Source organism: Diuraphis noxia, unplaced genomic scaffold (genome assembly GCF_037042655.1).
Source record: "Diuraphis noxia isolate RWA-SAM2 unplaced genomic scaffold, SU_Dnox_SAM2 contig0003, whole genome shotgun sequence".
In the NCBI taxonomy this organism is placed as follows: domain Eukaryota; kingdom Metazoa; phylum Arthropoda; class Insecta; order Hemiptera; family Aphididae; genus Diuraphis; species Diuraphis noxia.
Genome location: NW_028301713.1, coordinates 56189715 through 56202957, shown reverse-complemented (window position 1 = coordinate 56202957; position 13243 = coordinate 56189715). Strand labels below are relative to the sequence as shown.

General features: G+C 28.0%; 1 protein-coding gene across 1 annotated transcript; it reads right to left on the bottom strand.

Annotated features, from left to right (window-relative positions):
- Positions 1 to 580: 580 nt before the first annotated feature.
- Positions 581 to 12813, bottom strand: ebo (exportin ellipsoid body open). The gene is made up of 17 exons (XM_089222476.1): positions 12495 to 12813; positions 12214 to 12414; positions 11938 to 12135; positions 11705 to 11864; positions 10506 to 10657; positions 10277 to 10440; positions 10000 to 10206; positions 9418 to 9508; positions 4553 to 4642; positions 4206 to 4465; positions 2675 to 2954; positions 2412 to 2618; positions 2161 to 2345; positions 1905 to 2096; positions 1488 to 1701; positions 1181 to 1414; positions 581 to 1116 (listed from the first exon to the last, which is right to left on the bottom strand). Exons 1-17 carry the CDS (start codon positions 12513 to 12515, stop codon positions 1048 to 1050), a joined length of 2925 nt encoding a protein of 974 aa, XP_089078602.1. The 5' UTR covers positions 12516 to 12813; the 3' UTR covers positions 581 to 1047.
- Between the last annotated feature and the right edge of the window lie 430 nt (positions 12814 to 13243).

Below are 13243 nucleotides of genomic sequence, written 5' to 3'. Positions count from 1 at the left end.
AAAACAATTTAAGAATATTATACTATAAGGCCGAAATTAAAATATAAGTTAAGTAAAATGTTGTTTATGTACTTTGATCAAACCTTTACATAATATTTAGATATTATATAACATTAGTTATTAAAGTGTTCATTTTATAGACATAACTTGTAACTTTTATTGTTGGATGATAAAATCAACCTCAGAAACAAGACAAATAAGTGCATTTTTATTTGCCTGTGTTTATGACCCTGTGCTACTAGCATGCATCTTTAGATTTAAGTTTTATTCAAAAACTTAGTAGTAATTAAATAGTTATATTTTAACTAAATTTTTATGATTTTGAAACATAGGTAATAAGTATTAGATTTGGCATGAATTTGTAAATTAAAGTACCATCAAGATCTAATTTTCACTAATTTTTTAGTGAGAGTATTTGATATTGAATCTCGACAGAACTCAAATACTTTATAATAAATATTATGATATATTTTTGTCATTATATAATTCCAAATGATTTAATACTGGAAAATACTAAATAAATTATCCTTAGTTAAGAGATAATATCTCTGCATATTATGCTTCCAAATTAAAGACTATATACTAAAAATAAAAAGTTAAATATATTCATTAATTATTAAACAATTATTATTAACAAGTGTTACAAGGTTTAAATAATTCATATTCATATTTATATAAAAAAAAAATCATAAAACATCTAAAGTATTAAGTCCTCTTCCATTTATCAAACACATGAACTATACCGTTTTTTACACAGTATGAATATAAATTATCATTAATGATGATTCACTCATGTTTTTTTTTCATTGAAAATACCTTTTACAATATTAATTACAAAGTTGAAAATATAATAGCTTCTTGAATTATTTACATAATTTAATGTTAAAAACATTTTATTTGTAATAATTAATTTAATATATAAAAAAATAATCATAATTATCAATACTTAATTATTACAATAACCTTAAGACCAAAAATTAATTTTTACTCAAGGATGAAGTACATAGACAAAGTAAAAAAATCAGTCATTTTACCTTTTGAGGTTGTTTATATTTGTTTTGAACATCTTATGTCATTTGTTAACTGGGCGAGATTAACCATAAATGTTGGTAGTTCCTACAATAACAACAATCATTCATTAAATATATAATTAAACCCACATTGATAAAATAATAACTACCTTGACTGGCTGCATGCGTTTTTGCCTCAAAAATTGTCGCTGATCATTACGTATATTGTCTGTTTGTTTCAAGTAATCAGGCAAGAATTTAGAAAAGAAATAATCAAAGTCAACACTAGCCATGTTGTAAATAGCCATTGATATTTCGTCTGATAGGATTGTGTGGGTTTTGTTGACCATAACATTCAATAGTACAGTCATGTATTTACTGAGAAAATAATGTTTGAAATATTCCTAAAAAAAAAAAAAAACAAAATAACTTTAATTCTTTTATTTAATAAATTACTTAATTTACTTAAATTCATACCTTCGCATATAAATTCCATTGTAAGTGTAATTCTTCAATGGCTTTTAAGTTTTGTGAAAAAATACTTATATCATTTGTCATAAATGAGTATCCTATTACTTCCAATATTGTAGTGAACTGTTCAGAATTATCGATGTTATTATCATTGGTAGGATGCAGCACAGTAAGATTTGGAGAAGCAGGAAAAAAATATCTCCATTTATACATCAAAACACTAAAAAAAGAAATTAAAAAAATGACTATTGCTGGGTTGCATAAACAATTTATTATATTTAACAGTTCCCTAAAAATTTAATGGACCAATTGTGAGCCACATCTTTTTTAAGGGATCATTGGCTCATTATTGATTCATTAAATTTTTTGTGAAACCCAGCATATAACTTTTAGTAAAATTTGCTAATGAAATAATAATTTTACCAAAAGAGCAAATTATAAAGTGCAGGCACTGTTGGTGGATAGCAGTTAGAAGCTACCAAAGGAATTAATTTCTCTAATCCTAATTTAATTACTACAGATGTAAACTCTTTATTTGATTTGGAGGAATGTTTAACAATTAATGATAGAACTTCAAGCATTTTGATGGTCAACATTGTACTAGCACACCATATCCTAAAAAAAATCAACAACACAATTACCTTATTTTTATTATTGTATTTGAAATAACAATACTTACATGTCTAAGTCAACAAATGTTTGCATAAGAATTTGTACAAACTGAGGTGACATAGTATCATGCAACAATTCATACATTTCTGACAAAAATGTAATCACTCGTTCACATTTTTCCATTTGTGGATTGAGTGAGGACTCTGATTGCATATCATTTTTTAAGTGTGTAACTGCTTCAATCAAACATGGCTACAGAAGTTTGATTATAAAAATAAAGGTTTATAATAGTTCAAAGTAATATGATTATGTAATTACTTCAACAGCACGATAAATAATTCTTCTAGTAGACATTTTGTATGGACCACTGCTGACAAGAACATCAGTTAACATTTTCAAATCATTTAATCCAGATGGTGCTAATGACTTTAAATAATTCATGAGAACTAATACTTTTATTTCTTCTTCTTGACTGGGACAAGTCAAAAGAAACTTCAAAGATGTTACTTTCACTGACAAGCGAGTCTAAAATTATGAAAGTTTTAAGCAGTTTAATAAATATATTTTTATAAAAATTATACCTTCTTATTTAAATGATTAAGTGTAATTGAACCATCTAAAAATGGTGATAATAATTGTTCAAGCAATGATGTGTACTCGCTAATATGCACAAGCATAGGCTCAGTGACCGTTGGTAGTAACACTCCACAAGCATCATGTATCTGAGTAGGTTGACTTGTGTCTTGTAAAGATGTAACCAAAACAGAAAAAAGTTTTTCTCGATTCTGTTCCATACAAAATTGTTTATTGTTATTTAATAAATGCATCCATCTTGACAAAGCCGTGAGGATTTCGCTCTGACTAAAAAAAAACATAAAAATCATAATAATAATATTAATAACATTAATAACTTTTTTCTGATATTATTCATTGTATGCGTAGTATTGGCAAATGTTTGTTGACTTTAGGAAAGCTTATGACAGCATTCATAGAAATAGCCTGTACAACATAAGGAAAGAATTTGGTTTCCCAAAAAAATTAATAAATCTAACCAAACTGTCTATGGAAGGAGTGAAGTACCAAGTCAGAGTAGAAAGTACTACGTCAGAAGCGTTTAATGTTGAAACGAGACTAAAACAGGGGGACGCACTATCCCCATTATTATTCAACATAGCCCTAGAAAAGGCAGTACGAGTTTTGCAAAACGAAGCAAGAGGAATAAGCGTGGATGAATATCATATAAAAGTGCTAGGTTTTGCAGATGATCTTAACATCATAGGAGAATCATTGGATGATACAGTGAAAGCTACTGAAGTATTAGAACACTCAGCAGAACGAATAGGGCTACACATAAACGCAGACAAAACAAAATTAATGGAACTATTAGACATGGAAACATCGCTAGATGTTTTAGAGACGTTACCATATGAAAAAGTCGAACAATTTCAGTATCTAGGTACACTACTTAATACTAAAAATGACTGGCCCTATGAGATCGGGTCTAGAATAACAAAAGCAGAGAGAGCGTTTTTCGCCTTGCTAAAGTTTTTTAAGTCTAAATTATTTTCAAAACGAACAAAAATAAGACTATATACATCAATCATAAGACAGATACTAACATATGGTTGTGAAGTATGGACTACTACAAGTATAACAGAACGACGACTAAAGACTTTTGAAAACAAAATATGGCGAAAGACATGCGGCCCGGTAAAAGACCCAAAGACAGGTCAGTGGCGAAGGAAGTTCAACCAAGAACTGAAGGAGAAATTAAAAATAGTATCAATAAATGGTTTCATAAAGAGTTAAAGGATACAATGGCTAGGACATGTCATGAGGCGGAATTTCTGATGCAGTAACCAAAATGGTACTGAATTGGAAACCAGAAGGAAAAAAGCCACGGGGTCGTCCTCGGAAGAGATGGTTGGATGTTGTAGAAAAGGATTTGGAAGATCTTGGAGTGCAGGATTGGAGGGAGATTGTGCAGGATCGTGATAAGTGGAGTGATTTGGTGATGGCGGCGAAAACTCTTGGAGAGTTATGAAAGCCAGAAGAAGAAGAAGAAGAAAAAGAAGAAGTATGCGTAGTAAAATAAAAATTATAATTGTTTACATTTGAATCAGAGTTTTTGTGGTTGATTGTGATACAGGCAATTGATAAAGCGGTGTTGTAGCGACACCTTGAATCGCAATGTCGTTGAGCATTTTTGTAATTGCAATTTTCATAGAATCTTCGTAATAGCCACTTAGGCTAGTTAAAGTCCTTGTTGATGGAACTAAGAACATACACTTGGAATCCTTAAAGTTTTCCAATAACATGGGTGAATTCAGTATAGTTATATAATCATTTATGTATACTTTCCAATTATCGACCTGAAACCATTATTATTAGTTAAATGAAATGTGCATTTATACTTGAATGAAAAACGTTAATATAATAAATTATTGTATTATATTTACCACAGGCACAGCAATAACTGGATAGAGATGAGCTACGTTCGATATAATTTCAATGTTTTTATTCAAAAATATTTGGCATTCAGTTTGTCCCTGTAAAAATTAATATTAAGTTATTTTTAAAATTAATTTAATTTAAATTAATAAGAACATAGAATTTTTTTAATAAAAATTAAATTTTATACAAAATTTAGTATGCTCATGGATAAGTACAAAATTAAAAAAACAAATATTTTTGTTGCATATTATATAAGGTGCTGGCCTGATAGTTTTTGGAGCCTGATGTTGAATTTTGCAAGGTCCCATGGTCCATATCACTATATATATTAATTTATTAATTATTTATACAATTTTACTAAACTTTAAGGTATTGTTAGAAACTTAAATTTGTATGTATAAACTAATAAAATCTAATTTGCATTTGCAAAATGAATAAATACTTACTTTCGTAATTGGTATGATAATTTGGTACTATTTTTATTTTTATTGATAACAACCTATTTACTAACAAAACATGGCCGAAGTTTACGTACTATTGGGACAATATTATTATGTTTATTTAAAGATAAAGTAATATTTGTAATACATAATTTGTGGCCTATGGGACCTTGCACAAGTGCAGGACCTGGTGCAGTCGTACTGCTTGCCCCCTCCCTCTGGGGCCGACACTGATTCTATGGTATATTCCAATTTTTCCTAACATTTGCCTTAATTCCTTTGCTGCTAATGATTGTTGGTTGATAGAAATCCCGAACAAAATATTTAACAGTGCTTTATATTTTGTATGTTTACAGTGAGTACAGAAGTAAACTTGAAATAATATACTATAATATAAGAGTTTACTCAAAAGACACAAAACTATTTTTCTACAAAAAACATTTAATCTCCTTTAAAGTATTCTTCATTGGACTTAACACACTAGTCCAATCTTTTATTCCACTATTCTAGCAGTGACAGTACTTTATCATAGTTGTCTTGACTCATTAATCTTTTTAAAATGTTTCTATGCATTAAGAGGGAATAAAATAAATCATAAGGGGCTAGATTGGGTAAATAGGGTATGCAAGGCACTGTTTTCATACAATTTTTGATAAAAAATTAGCACACAGAGAGGGGTGTGGGGAAGGGGATGTTAATATATTATCTGCAGCCAACCTTTTTATCACTAAATATTCACTTAAAATTATCCAAACTGAACTCCAAGTCACTCTAGATCACTCTTTAACTTCTTAGATTGTCTTTCATATTATATCTTCCAAGACAATTTCACATATTTTTTAACATTTTATTAGTTTGAGATATTGAAGGGGACACCCAAAGCAAGATTGAACATCAATTGACACCCTCCCTCTTTTTTAAAATTGAAAAATCATAAAAGTTTTTCCCAGAACATCGTCCTTGTAGGTGATATATATTAATGTATATTATTTCTTTACAATATACTTGTTGGTATTGCAATATCTTGCCGATAAAATATAGTTAGCATACCTACATTGATTGATAAAGTTCCTTTGCACCTTAAAGGTACCTCCTTTCATAGCATAATATTATACCAAAAAAATCAACACTACAAAGACTCTGCACCTCACAACATCAGTTTGGTTTACTTTGGGTACACCCCTTGTACACTATATAGCTTATAATTAATAATTACTAGGGCTAGGATTTATATGCTATAAAATATGAGGAAATATGCAGTTATTTTATTAAAAATATGCTAAAATATACCAGATAAGTATTATTAAATAAACACATTTTCTATCAATTTTTTTTTCAAATTACTCTTAATAAATATCTTAAAATATGCCATGAAACATAATAAAATGAACACCTAATACAAAAACACTAAAAAAAATTCTACTATCAATAAACTTATCTGTTATCTCTAGATTTATTTAAGCTATTCAAATTAATTACATGAAACAATAACATGGTTTTTTAGATTTAAAAAGTAAACAATCTTCTGTTTGACATTAATAAATTCTTATAATTGCTAAAACTTAGCTCAACACCACGTAACTTTTGCATATTTAGATTTTGTTATATCTCTAGGAGTTATATTTGGGAAATCTTCATCTAGATTATTGCCATTTAAAATGTTACAGGTTAACCATAGATTTTATTCCATTGTTTTTCTCAAATTTTTTAATTTCTACTGATTCTTTCAGCAATGGGTACTTTGTATTGGCTAAGTTAAAATTTAGAGTTTCCAACAATTTCCAAAATCTTATTGAGTAAATGTGAGACTGTTTTTTATTTTAATATTCAGGGTGCCTCGTGAGGATTTACCCATTGCGATATCTCTCGAAATAATATTGATATCAAATTCTGGTTTGGTAATAAAACTCACAAGGATAAGAACTAAAATTGTTTCATATTTTAATGTTTTGGTAAAAAGTTAAAAAATATATTTTTATATTTAATTATTTCCAAAAAAATTAAAGATAGCCATTTTGTGTAGTTTATTTTTCTGAAAATATTGACGTTTCAAAATTTTATATTCATTAATTTTCGATTTTTAATATTTTTTTTTGGTTTGAGAAAAATTGCGAATTATTTATCACCATAATGTTATCATTGTTATCAAACATGTGACCCGCCGCGACGCTCGCATTCCGATACGACCGGCCGAATACTCTCAGTGTTCATAATAGTTATAAATTTATAATCATATTTTATTTCATCAAAACTAGAAAAAATATTAAAAATCAGGAAATTAATGAAAATAAAATTTTGAAACGTCAATATTTTCAGAAAAATAAACTCAACAAAATGGCTATCTCTAATTTTTTTGGAAATAATTAAATAAAAAATATATTTATTAACTTTTTTACCCAAACATTAAAATAAATTAAAAAATGAAATAATTGTATTTAATATCCCCGTGAATCTTATTATAAAACCAGAATTTTGATATCTCCATTATTTTGTGAGATATCGCAATGGGTAAATCCTCGCAGGACAGCCTGTAGATTGAGTGATAAAACCAAAATTACATTTTTTATAAGCACAGTTTATTCTGATTAAGCTGAATAAGCTCCATTTCATACAGCAAACAAATGGATTATATAGAAATATATCATAAAATATGCATTTCTCACGTTTTTGTAGTAAAAATATGCATTTAATGCAAAATATACACTAACATGAAAAAAAAAAAATACCACCATCTACCCTGTTATGAGCTAATATGTGAACATTATAGCAGAGGTTTCCAAACTTTTTTGTCTCATGGCGCCCTTTTTTGGAATAAGAGGTTTACATGGTGCCCCTCATAAAAAATAATAAAAAAGTCAGAACAATTTGTAATATATATTATGAAAATATTTATTTAATTGTAATTATACGTATGTTATAAGACATTAGTTATATTAAGATTTAGGTATTTACTTTTTTGTATATATTAAATTAATGGGATAATTGATAACATTCCTTAATGGTTCTCATCTTAATCGTATATTTCTTGTTAAAGACTTAAGTAATACCGCCAATTTCACATCTAGCTCTTGCCTCCGTATACTGTATTTCGCCTTAGTTCGCTCTGTTTTAGAGTATGGAGTTGTGATATGGCACCCATACCTAGCGCGCAATGAACTGAGACTAGAGCGAATACAAAACAGATTTTTATCCTATGCTGCCTTCAAATTAAAAATTAAACATCCCATTCATGATTACTCACTCATTTCCTCTAATCTACGAATCCCATCTTTAGCCTCTCGCCGCACAGGGGCTGACCATCATTTCATCTCTTCACTTCTTGAAGGATCTCTAGATTTTCCTGAATTGCTCTCTTCTATCTCTTTCCGTGTTCCGTCTCACTCTACTAGAAATCATTCCCTTTATCAATTACCTCACCACCGCACTTCCTATGGATTCAACCACCCACTCCACAGAATGTTACGCAGCCTCAACTCAACCTAGTCTTCCACATTTTTACCAGATATTTATTTCATATATTATACTATAGTTTTTTTTTCTCTTTGTTTTTGTTATAATTAATTTTACCAACAAATATTGTATTAAATTAATGCCTGTCGCGGCGTAGATCAATAAATAAATAAATAACATTCTACAGCAGCGCGGAGCCCCTGTAAAGACACTATGATGCTTTGGGAACCGCTGCATTATAGTATTATGCTATACCCACATGTATATTTAATTTTTGCTTTGATCAACAATTTTTAATATTTAACATATTGTATGCCAAGTGACAACTAGTGGTTACTTATAGATTGCAATCCTTAAATTATATATTTTTTTAACTATCGATGCTCATATATTATAACTATTATATCACATCATGATCGCCAGCAACCGAAAATGAATATGTATTTAAATTATTATAATAATTTTTCTAAGGCACTATAATAATATGATAAGCAACTTACAATTTTTCTAATGCAATAAATATATTTTTTTTAAATAAAATAATTTATATAAATTACGAATAATTAGTCTATCATGTAACTGCCAGCAATCACATGATACTCAATATGTTAAAAGGATGTCAAACTACATGTGAATTCTTCATAATACAAATGTACAAAATTGAACAATATGCATTCAGCATGACCAATTTTGCTTTTAGCTAAAATATTTAAGTAAATAACGATTTTGTATCAAACTTCAATGAAAGATAATTTTTTAGGCTCTTATCAATGTCTTTATTTTAGAGTTATAACTATGTAAAATATTACAATAACAAAATTTTCAGGACTCAATTAAAAACTTGTTTAAGTGTTCAATTCACTCCAATATTAAACCTAATCTACTTGCGGGTTCAATATTATCTTTATGGTTAAACATATGAAATAAATTTAAATAGAATATGTCTCTTAATAAGCTACTATATTAGTATGAATACTTACATCATCATCATATATTTCATCATTTAAACTGCCAAAAGTATTAATTTTTTGTGTAACTCTTTCAACAAGATCTAAAAATAAGTGACGATACCTAGAATATATACAATTATTAATCATTATTAAATTATTTACTAAAAATATAGTTATATTCAGTCAGTAAATATTTTTAAACTACCTCTTTTAGTGCTTAATTATTATTTAGTATTTATATTTTTATCTCTGTTCTAATATTTTTTTTTTAATTTTTGTTATCATGTGAAATTGGGACTCCTGAAATTTGTGGCTCAAAGAATATTGATTTATTCCACGAATATTATTCAAATTATTTTTTTTAGTAGTTTGGATTTTAATAATCCTGAGGTTCATGTTAAAAGTATTTTACTATATTATAAAAACTAACAATGCATAGCATACATAACAGCTGGGTCACTTATATGTTTAAACATGTATATACAATATACATCCATAGCACTGAAAGAGGTAAATAGGTATTGTTTAGCTCATATAATATTCATGAAAAATTATAGAAGTTCTTGTTGCTAAAAAAATCATTAATTTGTATACAATATAATTTATAATTACTTTTCAACACATCCAGGACGATCAGACAATGCTTCAAAAATACTACACCAAATATCCAAACATTGATAATAACAATCTAAACCATTTTGCCGGAATGTAAATTGCAACAGTAATTCTAAGAATTCACCATTACTAAAATGATTATCAAGATAGTTCCAATATTTTCTAATGACTACAGATAGCATTTCAATGATTATAATCATATAACTGAAAAAATTTAAAGTAATTAGATAGGTTTTAAACAGAAGTTATGTAATATATTATATCGGTAACTTACGCTTCACTCACAAAACCAATTTCAGGAACAGCAATAATATTTTCAACTAAACGGAATGTATAAAGACATAATTCAGACAAAATGAAATATCTATCTTCTGTTTGAGTATATGATTTACTAAGAACTTCATTGAATATAGTCAAAGTGTTAATGGATGTAGCATTCTAAACAATAATATGGATGTTTCATATTACTAATTTCTTTAATTTTATAATTATATAAATGATACCTCTTTTTTTCCTAAGGGCATCAAGACATGTAACAAATCAGGAGTCAGGTGCTTTTCAAATGGAAGCCACGTAAACATATCAGAAAATACTTTTGTTACTGCTTCATATATTTCATCTGAATTTGAAGTTTTATGGGCATTTTTTAAAATATCTGAAAACAGTGTAATATTAACAATAATTATTTCCAATAAGTACTGGTATAATAATTATTAAACAAATAATGCTACAGTATTAAAACTTTTTCTAGTATCTTTGTTATGTAGAAGTAGAAAATCAAGGCATTGTGTACCCAAATATTTTGGGCAATGTAAGAGTCATCATTGAAATACTCAAACTGTTCATATATTAAACAGGCATTGTTCTAGATTGTCCAAATAAAGAGTACCCTGCCTAGATTCCATTAGGCAAAGTAAATTAAATATAGTGCACTGCATAAATTTATATCAAATTGTATTTATATGCAACAATACCAATACAAAACTAAACTTAGATTTTTTATTCTTACACGACAATGTAACAGCTGCAGATAATATGAAACAGATCTGTAATCTTAATTATTAAGTGATCACATAGTATATTACATGATAAAGCTATCTAGATATATCAAAATGGAATAAAAAAACTCCTATACAATATTTTCTAATGATTATTATCATCCAGACGGCAGACGTCGCATAGTCTTTTATGAGTTAAGAGGCCGTCAATACACCATCATATTCACATGTGTTATCTCAGTCTTACAAGTGCATAACATAAAAAATTTACACTCAGTAGATCACATTTAGTTCAGCTCCATTAGTTTAAAAATTAAAGTGAATTTGAACTCTTATAAGGTATTATTTGTGTTAATATTTTGTATATCTACTTTAAAATCACAGGAAGACTTAGAAACAGCTCTAGGTTGTGAAACTGTCATTGAAAACATAAATGAGAAAGACAAAAAAGGTAATGTAAGTGATAAAGACAGTAAAAACAACTTTTTAAGTAGGTACCTACTCAGTAAGATGTTTTATTTAGTTCTTAATATATTTAATCTGCAGTGCCCAATTAGATTTGGGCACTGATACAATGCCTGGGTAATGTATATTCCTACTTTGACTGTAAAATCTATACTAATAAAATGCATAAATTAACATTATATAATAATGTAATAGTATAATATAATTATTTCACAAAACAAACAAAATAATAATTTTACCTGAAAGTATTTCAAACAATTTAGGAATGTGCTTCAAAAAATTTACTTTCAGTTCATGTTTTCTTTTGCCTAAAAGATCTTCTTTGGGGCTAATAAATTCTTCGGATGACAAAAGTAAAAATGATAAACCCAAAAGTACTTGTTCAGGATTAACGAGTAACTATGTGAATTACAGATATAATTAATATTTTAATAACTTATTTATGTTTTGTTTAAATTAATAAAGCTATTACTTGTGTAATATGATCAATGAAATTAGGATAACGCAAAGGCCAATCATTACGTGCTATATCGACTAATAACTTGATCATTTTGCTGATCATGTATTTAGGATATTCATTGTGTTTCATCACAATATGGTTAAAAATTGCTTCCCTCAATGTTTCTTGTGATTTGAAAGTCATTTTTTCCCATTTCTTATTGATAATCATCTATTTATCAAACAACACATGATAAATATTACATTTTTTTGAAGCTGTAGTCAGTAAAAAAAAAACTTAATATCTTACCTCCATAATGTTCAGACTGAACATTAACAAATATTGGTTTTTACTGTTCTCCAGGTTGTAACAACACTGCACCCAACATTTGTCTCGCTCGCCAAATTTGTCAAATTCTTCTTGCATACACAGTTTTACGGCATTACTGGAATTTGCATCATAGAACTCTGTCAACATCATCTCATAGTTTTTCATTTCGTGTTCGTAGACCTAAAAAAAACACGAAAAAATAATATTCAATCACATTATTAAACTCGCTCCTGCATATCATACGTATACGATATACTTACTACCATGTCTTGACCGTTCATAATGATGGTTATTGTTTAAAGTGACAGTTAAAACTTCTAAACGATCAGGGAAACAATTTGTTTGGCCAACGATTCCCGTGCATTTGACGATCGACCGGCGGCGTCAGATTTTATAATTATTAACGAGGATGAGACGCTTACTAGAGTACATAATTTACAATTCACATGATCGCAAGCCTTCAGAAACCATACCGTTAAATAATAATTAATACAGTCAGTAAATAGTACGCAGAAAGCTCAAAGCAGTAAGCACAATGAAAATTGTAATTTAGTATTTTTAATTTGTAACAAAATTAAAAACATTTTCGAACGTTATCTGAGTTGCTATCAGATCAGTGTAACCAACAGCAAGACTGTGTGATTTGTTATTGTCATTGAAATGCTTATCCATAGGCACAGAACAATACTATAGGATAGACCTTAATACCTTATACTTAATATTAATACCTTATATTAATATTATATTAATATTATATTTTATACTTATATTAATATTAATATTAATACCTTATACTTAATACCTTATTCTATTCTGTGCTTATACATATTAATTATAATATTATGACGTATGTCCCTTTCCGTGTTCCGTCCCTAAACATATATTTCCATACATAGATAAAATAATGAATACTTATAGGTGCTAACCACTAATTATGATTTTATGATATAAATATATATAATATATAGTATATTATACTAAGTGATTTTTAAACATGCCCATCCCCACT

What these genes read in the sequence shown, in the direction of transcription:
- ebo (XM_089222476.1), bottom strand. Translation starts at nt 12,515, where the DNA reads ATGAACGGTCAAGACATGGTA. An exon ending in TCAGTCTGAACATTATGGAG is followed by an intron (nt 12,136 to 12,213) that starts GTAAGATATTAA and finishes TTTGATAAATAG; the next exon opens with ATGATTATCAATAAGAAATG. An exon ending in ATTGTTTGAAATACTTTCAG is followed by an intron (nt 10,658 to 11,704) that starts GTAAAATTATTA and finishes CACTGTTTTCAG; the next exon opens with ATATTTTAAAAAATGCCCAT.